The following is a 26,525-nucleotide window of genomic DNA, read 5'->3' as shown; positions in this document are numbered from 1 at the left end:
GTACTTTGACATCTGACATTTTACCTGGTAAATCAATTCCCCAGCACCTACCTCATGATATTTTTAAAAGGCATTGTATTATCTCTTATTATCTTATTTTACTAATCCATTTTCTTTGATGGTTATTTTGCCTTTATGATGTTTTTGTATGTAAATATATTCATAGTCATGATTTTATTGCTTAGAGGAAATTCTTGGAAATGGATTTCTAGGTTAAAGGACGTCCATATTTGGTAGTTAGATACAGAGCCTGCCTCTTGAATTTTACCATTGCCTACTCTCTGGAAGCCACATATTAGTCACATCTATGGTTATTTCAAGTCATCCCTCTGACAGTGGCATTCTGGCTTTCTTCAGCATTCACAACAACATTGATGGTGTCACTAAAAGCTAGCATAAGACTTGGGCTCTCCAAATTTGCAGAATGGGACTTTTGACTTTATCCAGAGTGGCACTGCTTTTGAGGATTGAGTCTCTCACTGTCATAAAAATTCAATCTCAGCTGAATTAATTCATTAAATATTGAGCCACCGGCCCTGCCTTCTCTTTTGCATACCTTTTATTTTGGAGGGTGCAGGGAATGATAGAATTGTTTGAATTTCAACAGCTTGAGTGTTACTTCTCTTGGTATTTGTAAAATTCAGGGCAAGAGTTAAGGTAGAATTGAGGGAATGCTATCTCTATCTTACAAGACAAACCACCTTTTTAGTATTTGTGTTCAGGACCAAATCAGTAAGATTTCCTTTTAAAACTACAGGGAAGAAAGCTAATCACACTATTCTCCTTTTTTAGGCTCCAGGTGGCATGTATTTTATTAACATGGGTCTTTGTCATTGGTCAGCCCAAAACTGTAACTGATTATAAAGCAGTACAAGGCTGGATGCTCTAATTACATGATAAAGGCTTACCGCCCACTGCAGCTTTACAGGTTGTAGCAGGACACACACAGGGAGAGAGGGGGGAGGGGGAGAAGGAGGGGGAGGGGGAGTGATACACACACATAGAGACACATACACACAGAGAGAGACAGAGACACATACACAGACATGCACATAGATAGGCACATACATGCGCACACACACAGTTGCATGCTCACCTGTACATATACTTATTTTATTGCTTAAGATAGTTTTGAAAGAATAACATGCTTATCAAAGGACAAAAGTATACATATACATTACACACAAGCACACACACACACACACACACACACACACACACACACACACACAGTGACCTTTTTACCCCCATCCCATGTATACCTACTCAGAATTTTCCTCTGGAAGCAAGTGATATTACGAATTGAATGAGCATCTGTCAGGGTTATCTTTTCATTTTTATAACGTAAATGTTGCTGTTATTACAATGTATACATATAAGTTTCTCAAAGCTTGCTTATAAATCCAGAGGTGGGGTTTCTGGGACCGTCTGGGAGGAGCAAGGTGGACTGCCTCAGGTCTTATTAGTTGAAACAGAAAAGCCCTTCTTTGGGGCAGGCAATGGGTTTGCCTGTTTTTGAAATGAAATGTTTGCCGAAGTTTTCTCACTGGTAATTTCCAATCAACTCCACCAAGGAGGTACAAAGGAGTTCTTCACAGGATTCCCCACTGGGGCTCCTCCAGAGGAGACCCACATGATCCTCCCTGCCTGAGAAGCAGGAACACCTGGCAATTTTAAGCATCAATCAAATAGGTAACTGCAATCCCTTGGGGCTGCTATGCTGCTGCCCACAACCTCAAAAATAGGTAGGAGCCTGAGTCTAGCCCAGAGCCTGCCATCCTGTCAGCTCCCTGCCACACACACACAAGAAGCAAAAGAAAGGGCCATAGACTGTGCCGAGTGGGAATGGCCTATACTACCAGGTTCAAGGACGCCAGGACTCCTCTTTCATGCCCTCAGAAGCAGGCTCTAGGCTAGTATTGAGTGTATTGAAATGGCTGCCAGCCTCTTCAGCCATCACTCTACCAAGTCCATATGCAACTCACTTTTCCTTCAAATTCTGGCTTTATGCATGGAAGTAACCCTTCTGGGATTCCCAAACCAAATAGGGAAATGTATGGGTGTGGACATGTTTCTGGATAAAAAACTACAGGAGAGGTAGGATCTATGACTTATTGTTATACAAATGAACACACATACACACACACGAGTATGCATGTGTTATATGTGTGCATTAGCATTATGCTCTTTTAAATGACTATATAATATATATTATTTAATAATTCTAAGTGTCCCAGAATATACCTTATAGTAAATGCTTTTGTTGTAGTGATGATGAGGATCTCTTTGGAGTGTTCTGAATTCCTGTATCCTGTCCATGGGCAGCTTCTACCGGTGGCTCCTTCCCCAACCTCATTGCATAGGCTTTGTGTACCTCCTTTGAAAGGTTTTTGCTCTGCTATTTCTGTTGCCTGAAATTCTTGCCTGCCAATTGTCTGCACAACTCATGATTCATGTTAGTAGGGTCTTAACTCAATTTTGACCCTGTCCTAAGTACTTTCTGCTTTCATCTGATCTACATTGCTCTCTGAATCACACAACTACCCAGCATCATTTGCATCCTTTTTCCTTTTTTCCTTTATCAACTTTCTTCATTTACTCCCCACCCCCATTTTTTCTCACACAAGGTAATGAGTGCATTTTATTATCTTAAGGAAGTCTTAGATACTTAGCCTTGCACATTATAGGTAATCAATAAATTCAAGGAATTAATGCAAAAGAGCAAATTACAAATTAATGTGGGAAGAGGCAACATTTGATAAAAAACATTTATAGATGGAGAATGATTGTCTTAAATTATTCTAATATAGCTTGTATGCCAGTTCTCAGCATGGCAGCCATCTCCTCATCTCCATAACTACTGAGATATAACTCTTAGTGATCCGATGCAAAACGAGAACAAAGGAAGTAACCTGCTTCTTGTTGTGGGTCATAAGTAGAACTGACTAAAGGAATACATTTATAAGCAGCAATTTAAATAAAATATCTCCATCCCCTGGTAGTCAACGGCATCTGCTGCTATCACTTTTGATTCCTGCTGTTGCTCAGACCCCTACTTGGGATGCATATAAAAGATGATTCACTTTGCCTGCTATTTGTGGAATTGCAAGAAGACAATTAGGTGATGTGGATATAGCTTCCAATTTCTTGAAATTGTCTGATTAGCTGTGACAGCCTCAGATGAGAGGCACAGAAAGATCTCATATATTCCTAGACACTTTTATTATCTCAGGTACATAAAATGGATCTTGTTCTTGTCAGAGCAGGTCTACTCTGCACATGAGGCCCATTTGCAATGGAATGTGGGTATTAGGTGGGGCCACTTCTGTTCTGCAGGAGGAGGGCATGTCAACATTGACTGCTGCTTACTCCTCTGATAAAATACAATTGGGCTTGAACTGCATAATTAAAGACATTTTCTGTAATCACAATGAAGCACATCAGTGTGTCGCCAGTATTTATTCTTGGGATTTATAACTAGCTGAAAATAAAGTCCCTAATGCCCCACAGTGAAAATACTTTCCTAATCTGCCAATCGACACTACCCATACTCTTCTTTGACTAAACATGGAATCTTCTCTTGTGCATTGTTATTCGAATGCTCCCATGTTGCCCTGAAAGATCAGATTTGAATTAAAGCAGCTGTGTGTTTGTGACATGGTTGGTTTCAATGCACCACTTTCTTGCCAACAACAGCGGAAGGCAGATCGCCATATAATGGAGTCAGACTGACCCTCTGCTGTTGTCTCACTTGGTTCAGATTTCATGTAACATTGCTGAAGGAGCAGAGAAAGACTGTGAAAACTGATGACTAGTGTGCCTGAGCTCAACTAAGGGGAAGGGGAGGAAGGCTCAATGCAGTGGGAGGGCAACAGAACTGATGCCAGAACAAATGTCCACATAGGTGACAGGAGAGTGGGGCAAGTCTTTCCACATGAATTTTCAAACTGAACTTTCATGTGTGTATCTACTGGGGAATAGTCACCTTTTAGTACTGAAGAGCAGAACATGGAGTAGCTGTTTAATTTGAATAGGAAAAAATCATAAGGTCTTGCACAAGCTTTAGCCTTTTCTTTAAATGTCACCATCACACATTTTAGTCAGAAAAAGTTGTGTTTCTTTATAGAATATAGAATCTAAATTCCATAGACTTTATATAACATTGTCTTATGGACATTATATGGCTTTTTTATGAAGTAATTTAAAACAGATGTGTTTGTCTGTCCCAAAACCGGTATAATAACTTCTCAATAACCAATCATGAAACCCCATCAGGGTTGAGGAAATTTGGTTAATAGTTGCTGATGTATAGTGCATCATGCTCTTCAGTGATCTGGGGACTGGGAAGTTGCCATCATTACTCAATTATATAAACTCCCTCCATACTTATGCAGGTCACTGTAACTAAATATACTGCATCTCACACAGAGAAATGTGTACCTCTCTCTCTCTCTCTCTCTCTCTCTCTCTCTCTCTCTCTCTCTCTCTCTCTCTCTCTCCCCATCTGTCACACACACACACACACACACACACACACACGGTCATACATACAAGAGATGTGCAAGACATGATGGGTTAGAGACTTGCTTGAAGAAGAAGTTTGTTAGGAGTAGAAAGAGGCTAAGAGAAGTGCCAGGGTAAGAGAGTGACTATGATCAAAGCACTTTATATATAAATGAACTCACAAAAGAATAAAACAAATAATAATTATGTAAGATAATAAATAATAGCTGTGACACAATTTGGAATTTCAATGTATATTGAAATCTAGTTTCTAAAATTATAATCAACCTCATTCATTATTGTGGTACCAGAAAGCTGTGTATTATTTTTCTTACATTGATTTGAATCTGAAAGTTGAATTAACCACATAATAGGCCAGACAAATACAGCTTAGAAAAGCAACATGGCTTATTTGCAGTGAAACCATATGTTATAGTTGTAAATTAACAAATATTAGGTTCTTTAAGTCTTTTAACAAGTTTTGGCATAGCTGTTACAATTATCTCTGCATCACAGATGGGTAAAGTAATGCCGACACAGGTTAATTAATATGCTTGCAGTTCATGCCCACCTTCAGGCAATTAACTGATGAAACAGTCAAACTTGAGCACATTTGCTGGAGAATCCAGGTCATCAAACAAAATCAAGTAGGAACAGTCATATATCTGGGATGATGAAGTATTGCCACATTATTTCAAAGATACAACTCATTTAGCTTTGAAGTTTAATCCTACATTAATAATGTTTTATGTCATTTAAGGAATCATTTAATCAGAATTATAATTTCAGAGGACAAGCCTTAAGAGCACTGTGATCCAGACTCTCTTTCTGTTCCTTCTGAGACATCAACTTTTCCAATGTCTTCCCACTTCATTCAAACCCTCCCTTCTTTTCTATCTTGGGAATGACTTGATGAGCCATGATACTCTTACATGGATGATACTAGTAGGCTCTGCGTGGTCTTCTTGGAGCTCTGCTTGTTTCTCCGTTCTCTGTTAGAGGTACCTTTGCAAACAAAAGCCTTTGTAACAGTTTTCTCTTTTGAAATTATAATGACTTTTCTCAAATTTTTTAATTCATGATTATTTTGACAATTGAATATATGTTTTCAGTTAATATACTCTGACTACTTTCAGCCCCATCCCTGTTTGTAGTTAATATACTCTGACTACTCTTAGCCCCACCAATTTCATCTGTATTATACTCCTGGCATATACCCTTCTGCCTATATGTTACCTTATTAGAGTCACATCTTTTTGTATTGTTTTGTTTTGTTTTGTGACTCTCATATTTTAACCAGAATTGTCTGTGCTATCACAAGTTGGTACTTTCCACTGGATACAAAACTTAAGAAATAAACTCCCCCCTCCCCCACTTCTAGAATTTATCAGGTTTTTTGTTTTGTTTTGTTTTTATTTTCTGAGACAGGGTTTCTCTGTGTAGCCCTGGCTGTCCTGGAACTCACCCTGTAGACCAGGCTGGCCTCGAACTCAGAAATTTGCCTGCCTCTGCCTCCCAAGTGCTGGGATTAAAGGCGTACGCCACCACGCCCGGCTAATTTATCAGTTTTAAATAGTGTACTAAGGAGAGGATGAACTCCATGTGAACCCTTCCTCAATTCCTAATTGGCTCTTGATAGACCTAGTCTTGTGAACATCCTGTCCAATCAATCACAGCAGTTGTTAAATCATGTTTGCAATGACTATGTCCTGACTGATATCAGTTCAACATAAGCTAGAATTATGAGAGGAGGGAACTTAAAGTGAAAAAAAAAGTCTCTATAAGGCCAGGCTATAGGCAAGCTTGTAGGCCATTTTATAAATTAATGACTGATGTGAGGGATTGTGGTAGTTTGAATGAGAATGTCCTTCATAGGCTCATGTGTTTGAATGCTCAGTCCCCAGTAGTGGAACTATTTGGGAATGATTAGAAAATATGACCTTGTTGGAGGTAGTGTGACACTGGAGTGATATGGAGTGGGCTTTGGAGTTTAAGAAGTCTATGAACCAAGTCTCTCTCTCTCTCTCTCTCTCTCTCTCTCTCTCTCTCTCTCTCTTTTTGGCTGCTGTCATTCAGTATGTAAAGCTGTGAGTTACTGATTTATCACCATGTTTGTCTGCTTCCTGTCATGATGACCATTCACTAACCCCTAAAACTGTAAGCAAGCCTACATTGAAGCATTTATTTTTAGAAGAGCCACTTTGGTCATGGTATTTCTTTATAGCTCAGAACAGTAACTAAGACAAGGGCCAACCCATTATAGGCAGTGCCATCCCTAGGCTGATAGTCCTGAGTGTTATAAGAAACCAGGCTGAGAAAGCCATGAAGAACAAGTCCATAAACAGCAATCCAACCACTGCTCAGGCCTCTAGGTTCCTGCCTTTAACTCTGCTCTGGGTTCTCACTGTGATAGGCTTATAAACTGTAAGTCGAAGTGAACCCTTTTCTCCCAACATTACTTTTGGTCATAGTGTTTTACTATAGCAATAGAAACCGTAAGACATGTACCTTCCTTGTTCCTGCTTATACTGTGAACTTGGTCTGCATTGAATTTCTTATTGCTTCTCAATAAGCACTCCTCTTGTCCTTTAAGCAATTTTTAAATGTCATGGAGTTCTATAATGGAGTAAAGGTAGAAGACAACAGTGCCACTGTCACCATGAGTGGCAAAACTAGCTACCAAATCTGGAAAACAAGAACTAGCTAACAAAAGTCATTAGGAAGATCATGGTCCTAAAATGTTTTTCAAGATTAGAAGTAATCAGTAGGACAATTAGTGAAATGGGCTGCCATGTCCGAGGGCTGCGGCTAGAACTCAGGTCTTTGTGCTTCTGTGTCAAGTTCTTTATAATCTGAAACATCTCTCTAGATCTTACGTGAAGTGTTTAATACATAGATTTAGAGTTCTTGAAAGTAGGAATCAATGACTAATGCCTTCCTGTCATAGTCTAGAGGCTCAGCAAGTACCTGGACAATGCATGAATGTGTTTATGATTTCTATCAATTTCATCTTTCCTATGTTGGATTCCCTCAACACATGTGATTATAACAATATAAACTGTTCTCAGTAAGTTTGCATTTATAGGGTGAAGCTTAATCTTTAAACAGAAGGGGAAATACTTTGTTTTCTCAAAATACAGATATTATCATAAATTACTGTCTACATATTTATGTGCTTACCATTTTCTTTCATTAATTAGAGCTCTACAGGGTCATTGGAAGAGAAGTTTTAATAAAAAGGTGCCTGTCAGGGCATGCTCTTTATTAGAAGGACAGAAGCCATTGACTTGGTTCTATCAAAACCTCATATTGCCATTTTTTCTATATTTAGTCTTGTTCCTCCTAGCATTTAGTTTATTGCTTTTCTCTTGAAGTGTATATGTGCATAATTTATATTTAACCTGTGCTCTTTGTTTTTAGTGACACACAAAGAATTGTAAAACACACATACACACAGACACACTCAAATGTGAGCAAAGAGAAAGAGAAGTACTAATGGCATAAAAACACAGCAGTTCCAGTTAATTGTTGAAATGAACTATTTACCATAGTGGCTAGAAATGCTTCTTTTTTTTTAATTCTCTATGGGAGTAGATCACAAATAAAAAATTCCATTTTGTTTAATAAATAACGCCACAGTACCATAACTATGAGGTTTGTCTTTCTAAACTAAGTATGAAAGATTTATATGATTATGCACTGAAGAATTAAGCCAAGGTGGCCCCTAGACACTCAGCTGAATGGTGTGTAAAGTAAACACATTGCAACCATCTCTGATAAAGAAGACCATGACTTCATTACTTCAGCTCAGACCTAGAAATTGAAATGTTATCAGCTTAACAATCAGAAGGAAAACACATTACCAAACTGTGCTTAACTGTTGGGGAATCTGAGCAGTAAACGTGCACAGTCTAGGTGTTTTTATTGAAATGCAAGTGATTGATCCTGAAACTATATTTAATTTCTCCACTATGTTATTTTCTCCTAGGTAATCAGCTCTGATGTGGGTTCTACTGTGTCCTTCTGGATGATAGAAACTGGGCAGAAAATCAAACAGTTTGCTGGTTGTCATGGCAATGCAGAGATCAGCACCATGGCCTTGGATGCAAATAAGACACGGCTTTTGACTGGCAGTACAGATGGAACTGTAAAGGTATGTCCAAAATGAAGCTTTTCCACCCAGGTATGAGCAGGCTAGAACAGTGTGTGGGCAGGCACACCTAAAACTTGACTTGCTTTTGCCTTTCTGGCCTTGCAAGGAGAAAGACAAGACCAGAGGAGAGCTAAATAAACCAGACAATAATGAAGCTGTTAGAATGATGAATAAATGATCTTTTCTGAATAAATTATTTGTAAGAAGACACAGCTAGGCATACTTATTCAGGAAAGGCCTTTTCACTGCATGGTTACTTTGGAGAATAAAAGGCCAGAATAATTTTCACATGCTTCAGCCAACATCTCTAGTTTTCTTTTTTCCCCCTTAAATTTATGAAATGATGAATAGGACACTACAATAGGGGTTTTTAAACTGCAGTAATATACTTTTTTTTAAAAAAAAATGAATACTTAAAAGTAAAAATATTTAATAACCTGCATTTTTATATGAAAATAGTGAGGTAGCAAGATGGGATAATAAAACTATAATCATATTTTTCCATCCTAAACTAACAATTTCTCTTTTTTTACTTTTCTTAATTTATAACTACCATTTATTTCTTCTGTAAAGAAGATATTTCTCTTTGCATCATGAGCACATGCCCATGTAAAGACAGATATAACCACCAGAAATTATTTCTATCAGTGACACTTCTCAGTGCCCTGCCATGAAGAGAGTTGTGGTAGTGTTTGCTTGGAGATGGCTTGTGACACTGTGAGGAGACATAAAGTAGTTTCTTGAATAAACTTCACAGAAAAGCATTGTGGATATGTAGAAACACTTTCCATAGTCATCTATAAAAAGTACAGAATAAGGCTTCTTATCAGCATGTAAAGGCAGCTAAGGGGTCTTCATCATGAAAAATCTCTGTATATCAGTAGAACATATTTAGGCAAGGCTATATCGATGGTATACAAACTGGATATTTTAGTATAGGAAAGTCCACTGTACCCAAGAGATCTGGTTTAATGTGCGAAAGTCTCTGGTCCCCCTAGTCCTAAAAGATGAGATGAAATAAAAGAACAGAGGCTGAAACTAGAGTGTTAGACAGGCAAAAGGAATCAGCCAATGCCTCATTATCTAGTCCTATAGTATGAAACTGAGGCAGATATAAAGCTTATGTAGAGAGTCTAGAGTAAGGCAAACCTTGTAGATATCACAAAAAATGATTCATGAAAAATATTTCATAGAACCAAGAATGGATAGATCTTTTCAATATTTCCATTTGGGAGTTATTTTAGTTGAGCAGAGTATTAGTCATGTTTAGTGAAAAGCAACATGGTGTGGATCTAGAGATTAGTCCATCCCAGATTCTCTGTAGAAGTCTGCACATTGTAGAGGTAGCTATTTGTTTAATCGTGTGATGGCTTAAGAGATGGTTCAGCAGTAAAGAATTATTTCTGCTCTTTCAGAAAACCCGAGTTCATTTCTCAGTAGCTTCATTGTACAGTTCATAGCTGCCTGGATCTCTAGCTCCAGGAACCTTCTTCTGGCCTCCATGGGGATCTGCACACATGTGTTCATATACACACTTATAAACTCATCCTAAACTCAATCTTAAAATGTAGTTAGTAGCATAATTTCTGAATTTCAATGTTCATTTTAAAACATTTTATATTTTTATAACAGTCACACAACACAATTTGAATTCTGGCAACTTCTGTACTAGACACATTAATAAATTTCGAACATATTTGAGCATTTTTAGTGAAGGAATAAAAATAAATGACAGTTTGAAGACACATTTATAATTTACAATCTCAAGTCATAAGCTGTGTGATCAAAGAATTAACACAATGTTCCATTTATAATGGTTTTGAAGGATCTGAAAGCAAATTAATCTTTGAAGTAATGTCTCTGTATGCAGATGTTCTCTCGAGGAGAGCTATTGTTGCTGGATAACTGATCCCTGTACACACTGCTGGATAGTTTCTTGTTATGCCCTGAACATTAGTTTATATAAATATTTTATATAAGTAGTAATGCTTCCCAAATTCTGCTAAACCTTAAGTTTGAACTAGATACTTTTAAAATCCATAAACAGGCACACACACACACACACACACACACACACACACACACACATACACACACACACAAACTACAAGGTCAAATCCATATTTTACAGCTCAGAGAGTTAAGCACCTTAGTCAAAGAGAGGACCTGTAGCTGTTAGATTTTTGGACAAATGTAAAAATATGCAGACAATTCATCTTTTTTTTGTATTCATAGAAGGTGTTGCTGAAGATGGAACAAGGACCATTCACAATAGAAACATGTTCTTTAACTAATGAACAGTGCTTTTAGCATGATTTATTTCATGCTGGTTAAATCATATGACACAAGTTAAGTTTGATTCAAAACTTTAAGATTTATAAACAATGCTACAGGGCATGGCTGAAAAGATGTTTCATAAGAATGAGTGTATCCATAACATAAGTTTTCAGATGTTGAACTTTGGAGTCAAAGAGTGTATTGATTTTAATTTTGATACATGGTGCCAACTTGACCTCTGTATTATATTTGTCAAAATTGTTTCATTTTAGGGCTTTGTTCTAATTGCCAGTGACCTAGCAATTCACTCTCCAAAAATACATCTATTGACCCTGTCATTATCCCACTACTTGAGTACAGAGAATAGAAGCACTGCATTTTTAGATGCTCTTTAAGAACTACATTTTTAGATGTTCTTTAAGAATGGACATGCCAACCTATGTCCCCAGGAAGTTTAATCAGCAAATGACAGGAGACCCAGAACATAATCATTATGCTTCAGGCCCTGGATTCAATGTTTAAACCTTCAACCATCCTTAGAAAGTAAGGTTTCTATGTTGTAAGGGACGGCAAACAAATAGCCAAGATTTTAACAGGTTCTAAAGTATTCAATACAACACATACTGGTAGTCACTAGAGAAAAATGTGGACATATGGACATTCTTCCTCTCTAGAAGCAATCATGTGGTGGGTTTTCTAGCAGATACAAATGAGGTATCCTTAATACACTCAGTTCTTATACTGTTTACATAGCAAACAGCTTAGAGTTTTCAGTCTGAGAGCTCAGTCTCAGTTGATTGCTTTATGGTTGGGATGACAGTTGTAGGACAGATTGTGACCTGTGCCTCAAATCCATGTGCTTTATTTTTTTTTTCCATTTTTTATTAGGTTTTTAGCTCATTTACATTTCCAATGCTATACCAAAAGTACCCCTTACCCACCCACCCCCACTCCCCTACCCACCCACTCCCCCCCTTTGGCCCTGGCGTTCCCCTGTACCGGGGCACACAAAGTCTGCGTGTCCAATGGGCCTCTCTTTCCAGTGATGGCCGACTAGGCCATCTTTTGATACATATGCAGCTAGAGTCAAGAGCTCAGGGGTACTGGTTAGTTCATAATGTTGTTCCACCTATAGGGTTGAAGATCCCTTTAGCTCCTTGGGTACTTTCTCTAGCTCCTCCATTGGGAGCCCTGTGATCCATCCATTAGCTGACTGTGAGCATCCACTTCTGTGTTTGCTAGGCCCCGGCATAGTCTCACAAGAGACAGCTACATCTGGGTCCTTTCAGTAAAATCTTGCTAGTGTATGCAATGGTGTCAGCATTTGGAAGCTGATTATGGGGTGGATCCCTGGATATGGCAGTCTCTACATGGTCCATCCTTTCATCTCAGCTCCATACTTTGTTTCTGTAACTCCTTCCATGGGTGTTTTGTTCCCACTTCTAAGGAGGGGCATAGTGTCCACACTTCAGTCTTCATTTTTCTTGAGTTTCATGTGTTTAGGAAATTGTATCTTATATCGTGGGTATCCTAGGTTTTGGGCTAGTATCCACTTATCAGTGAGTACATATTGTGTGAGTTCCTTTGTGATTGTGTTACCTCACTCAGGATGATGCTCTCCAGGTCCATCCATTTGGCTAGGAATTTCATAAATTCATTCTTTTTAATAGCTGAGTAGTACTCCATTGTGTAGATGTACCACATTTTCTGTATCCATTCCTCTGTTGAGGGGCATCTGGGTTCTTTCCAGTTTCTGGCTATTATAAATAAGGCTGCTATGAACATAGTGGAGCATGTGTCCTTCTTACCAGTTGGGGCTTCTTCTGGATATATGCCCAGGAGAGGTATTGCTGGATCCTCCGGTAGTACTATGTCCAATTTTCTGAGGAACCGCCAGACTGATTTCCAGAGTGGTTGTACAAGCCTGCAATCCCACCAACAATGGAGGAGTGTTCCTCTTTCTCCACATCCTCGCCAGCATCTGCTGTCACCTGAATTTTTGATCTTAGCCATTCTCACTGCTGTGAGGTGGAATCTCAGGGTTGTTTTGATTTGCATTTCCCTGATGATTAAGGATGTTGAACATTTTTTCAGGTGCTTCTCTGCCATTCGGTATTCCTCAGGTGAGAATTCTTTGTTCAGTTCTGAGCCCCATTTTTTAAGGGGGTTATTTGATTTTCTGAGGTCCACCTTCTTGAGTTCTTTATATATGTTGGATATTAGTCCCCTATCTGATTTAGGATAGGTAAAGATCCTTTCCCAGTCTGTTGGTGGTCTTTTTGTCTTATAGACAGTGTCTTTTGCCTTGCAGAAACTTTGGAGTTTCATTAGGTCCCATTTGTCAATTCTCGATCTTACAGCACAAGCCATTGCTGTTCTGTTCAGGAATTTTTCCCCTGTGCCCATATCTTCAAGGCTTTTCCCCACTTTCTCCTCTATAAGTTTCAGTGTCTCTGGTTTTATGTGAAGTTCCTTGATCCACTTAGATTTGACCTTAGTACAAGGAGATAAGTATGGATCGATTCGCATTCTTCTACATGATAACAACCAGTTGTGCCAGCACCAATTGTTGAAAATGCTGTCTTTCTTCCACTGGATGGTTTTGGCTCCCTTGTCGAAGATCAAGTGACCATAGGTGTGTGGGTTCATTTCTGGGTCTTCAATTCTATTCCATTGGTCCACTTGTCTGTCTCTATACCAGTACCATGCAGTTTTTATCACAATTGCTCTGTAGTAAAGCTTTAGGTCAGGCATGGTGATTCCACCAGAGGTTCTTTTATCCTTGAGAAGAGTTTTTGCTATCCTCGGTTTTTTGTTATTCCAGATGAATTTGCAAATTGCTCCTTCTAATTCGTTGAAGAATTGAGTTGGAATTCTAATGGGGATTGCATTGAATCTGTAGATTGCTTTTGGCAAGATAGCCATTTTTACAATGTTGGTCCTGCCAATCCATGAGCATGGGAGATCTTTCCATCTTCTGAGATCTTCTTTAATTTCTTTCTTCAGGGACTTGAAGTTTTTATCATACAGATCTTTCACTTCCTTCGTTAGAGTCACGCCGAGATATTTTATATTATTTGTGGCTATTGAGAAGGGTGTTGTTTCCCTAATTTCTTTCTCAGCCTGTTTATTCTTTGTGTAGAGAAAGGCTATTGACTTGTTTGAGTTAATTTTATACCCAGTTACTTCACCGAAGCTGTTTATCAGGTTTAGGAGTTCTCTGTTGGAATTTTTAGGGTCACTTATATATACTATCATATCATCTGCAAAAAGTGATATTTTGACTTCCTCTTTTCCAATTTGTATCCCCTTGATCTCCTTTTGTTGTCGAATTGCTCTGGCTAATACTTCAAGTACTATGTTGAAAAGGTAGGGAGAAAGTGGGCAGCCTTGTCTAGTCCCTGATTTTAGTGGGATTGCTTCCAGCTTCTCTCCATTTACTTTGATGTTGGCTACTGGTTTGCTGTAGATTGCTTTTATCATGTTTAGGTATTGGCCTTGAATTCCTGATCTTTCCAGAACTTTTATCATGAATGGGTGTTGGATCTTGTCAAATGCTTTTTCTGCATCTAACGAGATGATCATGTGGTTTTTGTCTTTGAGTTTGTTTATATAATGGATTACATTGATGGATTTTCGTATATTAAACCATCCCTGCATCCCTGGAATAAAACCTACTTGGTCAGGATGGATGATTGCTTTAATGTGTTCTTGGATTCGGTTAGCGAGAATTTTATTAAGGATTTTTGCATCGATGTTCATAAGAGAAATTGGTCTGAAGTTCTCTATCTTTGTTGGATCTTTCTGTGGTTTAGGTATCAGAGTAATAGTGGCTTCATAAAATGAGTTGGGTAGAATACCTTCTACTTCTATCTTGTGAAAAAGTTTGTGCAGAACTGGAGTTAGATCTTCTTTGAAGGTCTGATAGAACTCTGCACTAAACCCGTCTGGTCCTGGGCTTTTTTTGGCTGGGAGACTATTAATAACTGCTTCTATTTCTTTAGGGGATATGGGACTGTTTAGAAGGTCAACTTGATCCTGATTCAACTTTGGTACCTGGTATCTGTCCAGAAATTTGTCCATTTCGTCCAGGTTTTCCAGTTTTGTTGAGTATAGCCTTTTGTAGAAGGATCTGATGGTGTTTTGGATTTCTTCAGGATCTGTTGTTATGTCTCCCTTTTCATTTCTGATTTTGTTAATTAGGATTTTGTCCCTGTGCCCTTTAGTGAGTCTAGCTAAGGGTTTATCTATCTTGTTGATTTTCTCAAAGAACCAACTCCTCGTTTGGTTAATTCTTTGAATAGTTCTTCTTGTTTCCACTTGGTTGATTTCACCCCTGAGTTTGATTATTTCCTGCCGTCTACTCCTCTTGGGTGAATTTGCTTCCTTTTTTTCTAGAGCTTTTAGATGTGTTGTCAAGCTGCTAGTATGTGCTCTCTCCCGTTTTTTCTTGAAGGCACTCATAGCTATGAGTTTCCCTCTTAGAAATGCTTTCATTGTGTCCCAAAGGTTTGGGTACGTTGTGGCTTCATTTTCATTAAACTCTAAAAAGTCTTTAATTTCTTTCTTTATTCCTTCCTTGACCAAGGTATCATTGAGAAGAGTGTTGTTCAGTTTCCATGTGAATGTTGGCTTTCTGTTATTTATTTTGTTATTGAAGATCAGCCTTAGTGCATGGTGATCTGATAGGATACATGGGACAATTTCAATATTTTTGAATCTGTTGAGGCCTGATTTGTGACCTATTATGTGGTCAATTTTGGAGAAGGTACCATGAGGTGCTGAGAAGAAGGTATATCCTTTTGTTTTAGGATAAAATGTTCTGTAGATATCTGTCAGATCCATTTGTTTCATCACTTCTGTTAGTTTCAGTGTGTCCCTGTTTAGTTTCTGTTTCCATGATCTGTCCACTGGTGAAAGTGGTGTGTTGAAGTCTCCCACTATTATTGTGTGAGGCGCAATGTGTGCTTTGAGCTTTACTAAAGTTTCTTTAGTGAATGTGGCTGCTCTTGTATTTGGAGCATAGATATTCAGAATTGAGAGTTCTTCTTGGAGGATTTTACCTTTGATGAGAATGAAGTGTCCCTCCTTGTCTTTTTTGATGACTTTGGGTTGGAAGTCAATCTTATCAGATATTAGGATGGCTACTCCTGCTTGTTTCTTCATACCATTTGCTTGGAAAATTGTTTTCCAGCCTTTCATTCTGAGGTAGTGTCTATCTTTTTCTCTGAGATGAGTTTCCTGTAAGCAGCAAAATGTTGGATCTTGTTTGTGTAGCCAGTTTGTTAGTCTATGTCTTTTTATTGGCGAGTTGAGACCATTTATGTTAAGAGATATTAAGGAAAAGTAATTGTTGCTTCCTGTTATTTTAGTTGTTAAAGGTGGCATTCTGTTCTTGTGGCTGTCTTCTTTTAGGTTTGTTGAGGGATTACCTTCTTGTTTTTTCTAGGGCGTTGTTCCCGTTCTTGTATTGGTTTTTTTCTGTTATTATCCTTTGAAGGGCTGGATTCGTGGAGAGATAATGCGTGAATTTGGTTTTGTCGTGGAATACTTTGGTTTCTCCCTCTATGATAATTGAGAGTTTGGCTGGGTATAGTAGCCTGGGCTGCAGTTTGTGTTCTCTTAGTGTCTGTATAACATCTGTCCAGGCTCTTCTGGCTTTCATAGTCTCTGGTGAAAAATCTGGTGTAATTCTGATAGGCTTGCCTTTATATGTTACTTGACCTTTTTCCCTTACTGCTTTTAATATTCTATCTTTATTTAGTGCATTTGATGTTCTGATTATTATGTGTCGGGAGGAATTTCTTTTCTGGTCCAGTCTATTTGGAGTTCTGTAGGCTTCTTGTATGTTCATATGCATCTCATTCTTTAGATTTGGGAAGTTTTCTTCAATAATTTTGTTGAAGATGTTTGCTGGACCTTTGAGTTGAAAATCTTCATTCTCATCCACTCCTATTATCCGTACGTTTGGTCTTCTTATTGTGTCCTGGATTTCCTGGATATTTTGAGTTAGGATCTTTTTGCATTTTCCATTTTCTTTGATTGTTGTGCCGATGTTCTCTATGGAATCTTCTGCACCTGAGATTCTCTCTTCCATCTCTTGTATTCTGTTGCTGATGCTCAAATCTATGGTTCCAGATTTCTTTCCTAGGGTTTCTATCTCTAGTGTTGCCTCGCTTTGAGTTTTCTTTATTGTGTCTACTTCCCTTTTTAGGTCTAGTATGGTTTTGTTCATTTCCATCACCTGTTTGTATGTTTTTTCCTCTTTTTCTGTAAGGACTTCTACCTGTTTGATTGTGTTTTCCTGTTTTTCTTTAAGGACTTGTAACTCTTTAGCAGTGTTCTCCTGTATTTCTTTAAGTGATTTATTAAAGTCCTTCTTGATGTCCTCTACCATCATCATGAGATATGCTTTTAAATCTAGGTCTAGGTTCTCAGGTGTGTTGGGGTTCCCTGGACTGGGCGAAGTGGGTGTGCTGGGTTCTGGTGATGGTGAGTGGTCTTGGTTCCTGTTAGTAAGATTCCTCCGTTTACCTTTCGCCATCTGGTAATCTCTGGAGTTAGTAGTTATAGTTGACTCTGTTTAGAGATTGTTCTTCTGGTGATTCTGTTACCGTCTATCAGCAGACCTGGGAGACAGATTCTCTCCTCTGAGTTTCAGTGCTCAGAGCACTCTCTGCTGGCAAGCTCTCTTACAGGGAAGGTGCTCAGATATCTTGTATTTGGACCTCCTCCTGGCCGAAGAAGAAGGCCCAAAACAGGACCTTTCTCAGACACTGTGTTGCTTTGGCAGTTCCCAGGTGGTACAGACTCTCACCTAAGCAGACTAAATTCCTAAGTTCCTTGGAGTCCCGGGACCAAGATGGCGACCGCTGCTGCTGTGGCTTAGGCCGCCTCCCCAGCCGGGTGGGCACCTGTCCTCCGGTCCGGAAGGTGGCCGGCTGTCCCCGGCCCACACAGGGTGCTGCCTCAGCGCCTCTGTGCTTCTGCCTGTTCCAGAAGCTGTCAGGTTCTCTGGCGCACCCTCTCACCTGTTCAGACTAATTTCCTAAGTTCGGCGGGTCTCGGACCAAGATGGCGACTGCTGCTGCTGTGGCTTAGGCCGCCTCCCCAGCCGGGCGGGCACCTGTCCTCCGGTCCGGACGGTGGCTGGCTGTCCCCGGCCCACAAAGGGTGCTGCCTCAGCGCCTCTGTGCTTCCGCCTGTTCCAGAAGCTGTCAGGTTCTCTGGCGCACCCTCTCACCTGTTCAGACTAATTTCCTAAGTTCGGCGGGTCCCGGACCAAGATGGCGACCCAAATCCATGTGCTTTAAATCAAGGGTCTCATGACCGCCTCATTGTGTTACACCAGTTTGCAAGGGTAACTCATAGAACTCAAGAAACATTTCATTGTACTTACTCATTTTTAAAAAAATATATCTGATGGTACAGTTAAATTGTCAGTTTAAAAATTCTGAAGGAAGGTATGTGGGCAGGGGAAGGGGCTCTCACGTCTCTCTTTTGCTGGAAAAGGTTATACCTTCCAGGACCATCCATTGTTGACCTGTTTAAACATTCTGTAATCTGGTTTCTTTGGTTTTATTATCAGTCCTTCATTGTTTGGGCACCACTAATGGCATCTCTAGTCATAGGTGATCAACTCAATTTTTACTTTCTCTCTCACATAGGTTAGAAGACCTTGACTCTCAGTTCTCTGATGTCTTGTTTTTTCTTGTAATCAGCCCCTAATATAGTGGTGCAAATGCTGAGATATTTATCTAATTATGATATAGCCTGCTAGAATTATTATTTTTTAAATATTTTTATTAGGTATTTTCCTCATTTACATTTCCAATGCTATCCCAAAAGTCCCCCATAACCTCCCCCGAACTCCCCTACCTACCCACTCCCACCTTTTGGTCCTGGCATTCCCCTGTACTGGGGCATATAAAGTTTGCAAGTCCAATGGGCCTCTCTTTCCAGTGATGGCCGATTAGACCATCTTTTGATACATATGCAGCTAGAGTCAAGAGCTCCAGGGTACTAGTTAGTTCATAATGTTGTTCTACCTACAAGGGTTGCAGATCCCTTTAGCTCCTTGGGTACTTTCTCTAGCTCCTCCATTGGGGGCCCTGTGATCCATCCAATAGCTGACTGTGAGCATCCACTTCTGTGTTTGCTAGGCCCTGGCATATTCTCACAAGAGAGAGCTATATCTGGGTCCTTTCAGCAACATCTTGCTAGTGTATGCAATGGTGTCAGACTTTGGAAGCTGATTATGGAATGGAACCCTGGATATGGCAGGCTCTAGATGCTCCATTCTTTTGACACAGCTCCAAACTTTGTCTCTGTAACTCCTTCCATGGATGTTTTGTTCCCAATTCTAAGAAGGGGCAAAGTGTCCACACTTTGGTCTTCGTTCTTCTTGAGTTTCATTCGTTTAGCAAATTGTATCTTATATCTTGGGTATCCTAAGTTTCTGGGCTAATATCCACTTATCAGTGAGTACATATTGTGTGAGTTCCTTTGTGATTGGGTTACCTCACTCAGGATGATACCCTCCAGGTCCAACCATTTGCCTAGGAATGTCATAAATTCATTCTTTTTAATAGCTGAGTAGTGTAAATGTACCACATTTTCTGTATCCATTCCTCTGTTGAGGGGCATCTGGGTACTTTCCAGCTTCTGGCTATTATAAATAAGGCTGCTATGAACATAGTGGAGCATGTGTCCTTCTTACCGGTTGGAACATCTTCTGGATATATGCCTAGGAGAGGTATTGCAGGATCCTCCGGTGGTACTATATCCAGTTTTCTGAGGAACCGCCAGACTGATTTCCAGAGTGGTTGTACAAGCTTGCAATCCCACCAACAATGGAGGAGCGTTCCTCTTTCTCCACATCCTTGCCAGCATCTGCTGTCACCTGAATTTTTGATCTTAGCCATTCTGACTGGTGTGAGGTGGAATCTCAGGGTTGTTTTGATTTGCATTTCTCTGATGATTAAGGATGCTGAACATTTTTTTTTCAGGTACTTCTCAGCAATTCGGTATTCCTCAGGTAAGAATTCTTTGTTTAGCTCTGAGCCCCATTTTTTTAATGGGGTTATTTGATTTTCTGGAATCTACCTTCTTGAGTTCTTTATATATATTGGATATTAGTCCCCTATCTGATTTAGGATAGGTAAAGATCCTTTCCTAATCTTTTGGTGGCCTTTTTGTCTGATTGACGGTGTCTTTTGCTTTGCAGAAGCTTTGCAGTTTCATGAGGTCCCATTTGTCAATTCTTGACCTTACAGCACAAGCCATTGCTGTTCTATTCAGGAATTTTTTCCCCTGTGCCCATATCTTTGAGGGTTTTCCCTACTTTCTCCTCAATAAGTTTCAGTGTCTCTGGTTTTATGTGGAGTTCCTTAATCCACTTAGATTTGACCTTAGTACAAGGAGATAGGAATGGATCAATTCGAATTCTTCTACATGATAACCGCCAGTTGTGCCAGCACCATTTGTTGAAAATGCTGTCTTTTTTCCACTGGATGGTCTTTGCTCCCTTGTCAAAGATCAAGTGATCATAGGTGTGTGGGTTCATTTTTGGGTCTTCAATTCTATTCTATTGGTCTACTTCTCTGTCGCTATACCAGTACCATGCAGTTTTTATCACAATTGCTCTGTAGTACAGCTTTAGGTCAGGCATGGTGATTCTACCAGAGGTTCTTTTATCCTTGAGAAGAGTTTTTGCTATCCTAGGTTTTTTGTTATTCCAGATGAATTTGCTGACTGCCCTTTCTAATTTGTTGAAGAATTGAATTGGAATTTTGATGGGGATTGCATTGAATCTGTAGATTGCTTTTGGCAATATAGCCATTTTTACTATATTGATCCTGCCAATCCATGAGCATGGGAGATCCCAGAACCTAGAATTATTTTTAATACAAAGTATTTTTCCCTTATAGCTTTAGGGTTTAGTTCAGGGGTTCTCAACCTGGGGTCATGACTCCTCTGAGGGGGGTCATTTCATGGGGATTGCCTAAGACCATCAGAAAACACAAATATTTACATTAAGATTCATGATAGCTGCCAAATTACAAAATTACAGTTATGAAGTAGGAACAAAGTTAATTTTATGATCTGGGATCATCAGTACATGAGGATGTAAAGGGTTATAGCATTAGGAAGGTTGAGGACGACTGCTTTAGTTCATCATGCAGGTATGACATAGCAACAGAAGGACAAGGCAGTTGTTGATATCACATCTCCAATCAAGAAGCAAAGAGAGAGGGATATTACAGTATCTTTTTTAATATCACAGTCTATGGTGTGGTGTCACCACAGTAAGTTTGGGCATTTCCTCCTCAGTTAAACCATTAGAAAAATATTAACAGACACACACACACACACACACACACACACACACACACACACACACACCAGAACTTTGTCTTTTAGGTGACTTTAAATTCTATCAGCTTCTATGCCGGGGCCTAGCAAACACAGAAGTGGATGCCCACAGTCAGCTAATGGATGGATCACAGGGCTCCCAATGGAGGAGCTAGAGAAAGTACCCAAGGAGCTAAAGGGATCTGCAACCCTATAGGTGGATCAACATTATGAACTAACCAGTACCCCGGAGCTCTTGACCCTAGCTGCATATGTATCAAAAGATGGCCTAGTCGGCCATCACTGGAAAGAGAGGCCCATTGGACACACAAACTTTATATGCCCCAGAACAGGGGAACGCCAGGGCCAAAAAGGGGGAGTGGGCGGGTAGGGGAGTGGGGGTGGGTGGGTATGGGGGACTTTTGGTATAGCATTGGAAATGTAAATGAGCTAAATACCTAATAAAAAATGGAAAGAAAAAAAAAATTCTATCAGCTTAACAAGATTATTTATCATAGCCTATTCCTTCAACTTAGTACCCAAACACATCACTTGTGTGTGTGTGTGTGTGTGTGTGTGTGTGTGTGTGTGTGTGTGTGTGTCTTGTGGTGCTGGTGATAAAATGTAGGATGCTGGGCATGTTAAATGAGTACTATGCCCAGCTTTCTCCCAGCACCAAAAATCATTCCACCATCATCCTCTGCCTTAGTTTGGGTGTTATTGCTGTGACAAGGCACTATGACCAAGGCAAATCTTATGAAGGACAACATTTAATTATGGCTGGCTTATAAGTTCAGAGGTTGTTCATTATCATCAAGGTTGAAAGCATGGCAGTGTCCAGTCAGACATGGTGTTGGAGAAGAAGCTGAGAGTTTATATCTTGATCCATCTGCATCCAGCAGAATACTAGCTTCCAGGTTGAGTTGGAGTGTCTCAAAGCCCACCCCTGCATGATGTACTTCATGCAACAAGACCACACCTACCCCAAAAAGGCCACACCTCCTGATAATGTCACTCCCTCGGCCAAGCATATTCAAACCACCATATCCTCAATGGCTCATGATACGACTCATAATAAAAAATGCATTCAGTTTATCTGTAACATAGAGTTTTTACCCCGTGTGATGAAGATCCCACAGGTTTGGATCTGCAAGGCTAACCCCTTCACTCCAGCACTTAGGATAAGATGTTGATGTGGGTTACATCAAAACCCCAGATCTGGGCCTGGGTGTGAGCTGAGTAGGTCAGCCTGACAGCTCTCCTGCACTCACACCTCCCGATCAAGCTTTCCAGCACTGTCCCATCTAGCTCACTCAATACTGCAGCTGGCAAGGGATGGGGCCACCTCTTCTGTTCTCCTGCTTTTAGGTCAGCTTGCCTGCTATTATATCCCAAGGGTCACCTCTATTGCCCTGCCCAGGAAAACTGTCCTGATTGCTGATGTAGGTGAGGGGCAGGGATAGCTCTTCTGCTATCAGGACTCTGAGGGCCAGAAAGAATGTCAAAGTCATTTTGATTTGCATTTCCCTCATGGCCTAAAGCATTTGTTTGTTTGTTTGTTTGTTTGTTTGTTTATTTAAAACTCCACATTTTATTCTCCTCCCTGTCCACCCTCTGACTGTTCCACATCCCATACCACCTCCCCATTCCCCCTGTCTCCACGAGGTAGTCCCCACACCCCACCCCAACCCCACTAGACTTCTAAATTCCCTAGGGCCTCCAGTCTCTTGAGGATTAAGTGCAACTTCTCTTATTAAACCCAGACCTGACTTTCCTCTGCTGTATATATGTTGGGGGCCTCATATCACCTGGTGTATGCTGCTTGGTTGGTGTTCCAGTGTCTGAGAGATCTTAGGGGTCCAGGTTAATTGAGATGCTGGTCCTCCTGCAGGTTTGCCCTCCTCTTCAGCTTCTTCCAGCTTTCCCCAAATTCAACCAAAGGGGTCAGCAGCTTCTGTCCATTGATTGGGTGCAAATATCTGCATCTTACCCTTTCAGCTGCTTGTTGGGTCTTTCAGAGGGCAGTCATGATAGGTCCCTTTTTCTGAGTGTTCCACTGCCTCAGTAATAGTGTCAGGCGTTGGGACCTCCCCTTGATCTGGATCCCACTTTGGGCCTGTTGTAGGACATTCTTTTCCTCAGGCTCCTCTCCATTTCCATCTCTGTAATTCTTTCAGACAGGAACAATTATGGGTCATAATTGTGATTGTGGGATGGCAACCTCATCCCTCACTTGATGCCCCGTCTTTCTCCTGGAGGTGGCTCTACAAGTTCCTTTTTCCCAATGGGGGGCATTTCATCTCAGGTTTTCTTTGAGTCCTGAGAGTCTTTCACCTCCCTGGTCTCTGGTACAGTTTGGAGGATTCTCCCAAGCTCCTACCTCCCAAGGTTGCCTGTTTCCATTCTTTATGCTGGGCCTTAGGGATTTCAGTTCTTTTCCCCCACCCAATGCCAGATCATGGTCCCCTCTCCCCCTCTTTCCCTCCCAGGTCCCTCTCTCCCCCCTTGTGGTTGCTTTCTTCTCCCTCCCAAGTGGGACTGAGGCATCCTCACTTGGGCATTTCACCTTGTTGACCTTTTTGAGTTCTGTGGGCTGTGTCTTGGGTATTCTGCACATTTTTTTAAATTTTGGCTAATTTTCACTTATTAGTGAGTACATACCATGCATGTCCTTTTGGGTCTGAGTTACTTCCCTCAGGATGGTATTTTCTAGTTCCATTCATTTGCCTGCAAAACTCAGCATATCCTCATTCATAACAGCTGAGTAGCATTCCATTGTGTAAATGAACCAAATTTTCTGTATCGTTCTTCTGTCATGGGACGTCTGGGTTGTTCCCAGCTTCTGGCTATCACAAACAAGGCTGCTATGAGCATAGTGGAACTTGTGCCCCTGTGGCATGGTGGGAAATCTTGTGGGTATATTCCCAAGAGTGCTATTGCTGGGTCTTCAGATAGAACTATTTCCAATTTTCTGAGGAATCTCTAGATTGATTGACTGTACCAGTTTGCAATCCCACCAGCAATGGAGGAGGGTTCCTCTTTCTCCATATCCTCTCCAACATGTGCTGTTACCCAAGGTTTTGATCTTACCCATTATGATTGGTGTAAGGTGGAATCTCAGGGTCATTTTGATTTGCAATTCTCTGATCACTAAGGACTTTGAACATTTCTTTAGGTGTTTCTCAGGTATTTGAGATTCCTCTGTTATGAATTCTTGGTTTACTTCTATACCCCCCTTTTTATTTTTTTATTTTTTGATTGGGTTGTTTGGTTTTTGGAGGCTAGCTTTATAAGTTCTTTATATATTTTGGATACTAGCCCTGTCTCGAATGTGGGGTTAGTGAAGAATTTTTCCCAATCGTTAGGTTGCAGATTTGTCTTATAGGCTATGTCTTTTGCCTTACAGAAGTTCTCTAGTTTCATGAGGTTCCATTTATCAATTCTTGATCTTAGAGCATGAGCCATTGGAGGTCTGTTTAGGAAATTTCCCCGTGTGCCAATGAGTTCAAGGCTCTTTCCCACTTTCTCTTCTATGCTCTTCTAGAGGTGCTGAGTTCAATTCTCAGCAACCACGTGGTGATTTACAACCAACTGTAATGGAATCTGATGACCTCTTCTGGTGTGTCTGAAGAAAGCTACAGTGTACTCATATAAAATAAATAAGTAGCTTAAAGTTTAAAAAAAAAATTCTTCCAGTTCTTCACAACCATTAGAGATTCCTCTGCCAAGAATTCTCTGTTGAGATCAGTATTCCATTTTTCAATCGGATTATTTGGTTTGTCAGGGTTTAGTTTCTTGAGTTCTTTATATATCTTACTTATCAGTCTTCTGTCAGATGTGGGTTCATGAAGATCTTTCTTATTCACTAGGCTTCTATTTCGTCTTTTTGAGTGTCCTTTGCCTTACAGAACAGTTTTAAGTTTCATGAGGTCCTAATTATTAATTGTTGATCTTAGTGTCTATGCACTTAGTGTTCTATTCAGGAAGTTGCCTCTTGTACCAATCCTTTCAAGGTTATTCCTCCTCCCCCCTTCTATCAGGCTTAATATTTGTGGTTTTATGTTGAGGTCTGTCACCCACTTGAACTTAGGTTTTGTGCAGGCTGATAGATGTGGATCTATTTGTGTTCTTCTGCATTCAGATGTCTAATTCCACCAGTCCCATTTCATGAAGATGCTTTTTTTTTTCCATTGTATAGTTTTGGTTTCTTGTCAAAATCAAATATCCATAGGTGTGTGAATTTACTTCTGGTATTTTTATTAGATTCCATTGATCAACCTGTATGTTTTAATGCCAATACCATGTGATTTTTATTACTACTTCTATATAGTACAGTGTATACATTATTTAAAGTATAGGTTTAAATCAGGGATGGTAATACTTCCAGAAGATCTTTTATTATACAGGATTGCTTTAGCTATCCTGGGTTTTTGTTTCTCTGTATTAAGTTGAGTATTTTTCTTTCAAGATCTGGAAAGAATTATGTTACCATTTTGATGAGGATACTTTGGATCTTCTGGTAAAATGGCTGTTTCTACAGTTACTCCTACTGATGCATGAACGAAGGCGTTCTTTTCATCTTCTTCAATTTTTTTCTTCAAAGATTTGAAGTTTTTCTTATACAAGTGTTTCACTTGCTTGGTTAGAATTACCTCACTATACTTTATATTAAGTGTAGCTATTGTGAAGGGTGTTGTTTTCTGATTTTTTTTTCTCATCCTGATTGTCATCTGTATATAGGAGGGCTACTGATTTCGAGTTAATCTTGCTTCCTGTCGCTTTGCTAAAGTTGTTTGCCAGCAGTAAGAGTTTCCCAGGAGAATTTTTGGGGTTGTTTATGTTTACTATCATATCTGCAAATAGCAAAACTTTGCCTTCTTCTTTTCTTATTGAATCCCCTTCTTCTCTTTTAGTTGTCTTATTGCTCTAGCTAGCACTTCAGGGAATATATGGAGTAGATATGAAGAGAGTGGACAACCTTGTCTTATTCCTGTTTTTAGTGAAATTGCTTTGCGTTTCTCTCGATTTTTCTCCATAATTATATCTAAATTTGACATTGGCAATAGATTTGCTGTCAATTTCCTTTATTATACTTAGGTATTTCTCTTGTATCCCTAATCCCTCCAAGACTGTTTTCAGGAAAGGCTTGTTGAATTTAGTCAAAGACTTTTTTATCATGTGCTTTTTTTTTTTTTTTACTCATTTATATAGTGTATCACATAGATTTTCATATGTTGAC

At 39.8% G+C, this 26,525-nt stretch overlaps 1 protein-coding gene across 2 annotated transcripts in view; it reads left to right on the top strand.

The window, feature by feature from the left end:
* Wdr49 (WD repeat domain 49) overlaps positions 1 to 26,525 on the top strand; it is a 208,238-nt gene that overhangs the window by 91,595 nt on the left and 90,118 nt on the right. For both annotated transcript variants that reach the window (XM_030252532.1, NM_001370850.1), the window contains one exon: positions 8,492 to 8,656. In XM_030252532.1, coding sequence (XP_030108392.1) covers positions 8,492 to 8,656 — 165 coding nt within the window. The remainder of the gene's footprint in view (positions 1 to 8,491; positions 8,657 to 26,525) is intronic.

This window comes from Mus musculus, chromosome 3 (assembly GCF_000001635.26).
Source record: "Mus musculus strain C57BL/6J chromosome 3, GRCm38.p6 C57BL/6J".
NCBI classification, from domain to species: domain Eukaryota; kingdom Metazoa; phylum Chordata; class Mammalia; order Rodentia; family Muridae; genus Mus; species Mus musculus.
Note: the sequence above shows the minus strand (reverse complement) of the source record. Positions and strands in the feature narration are given on the sequence as shown.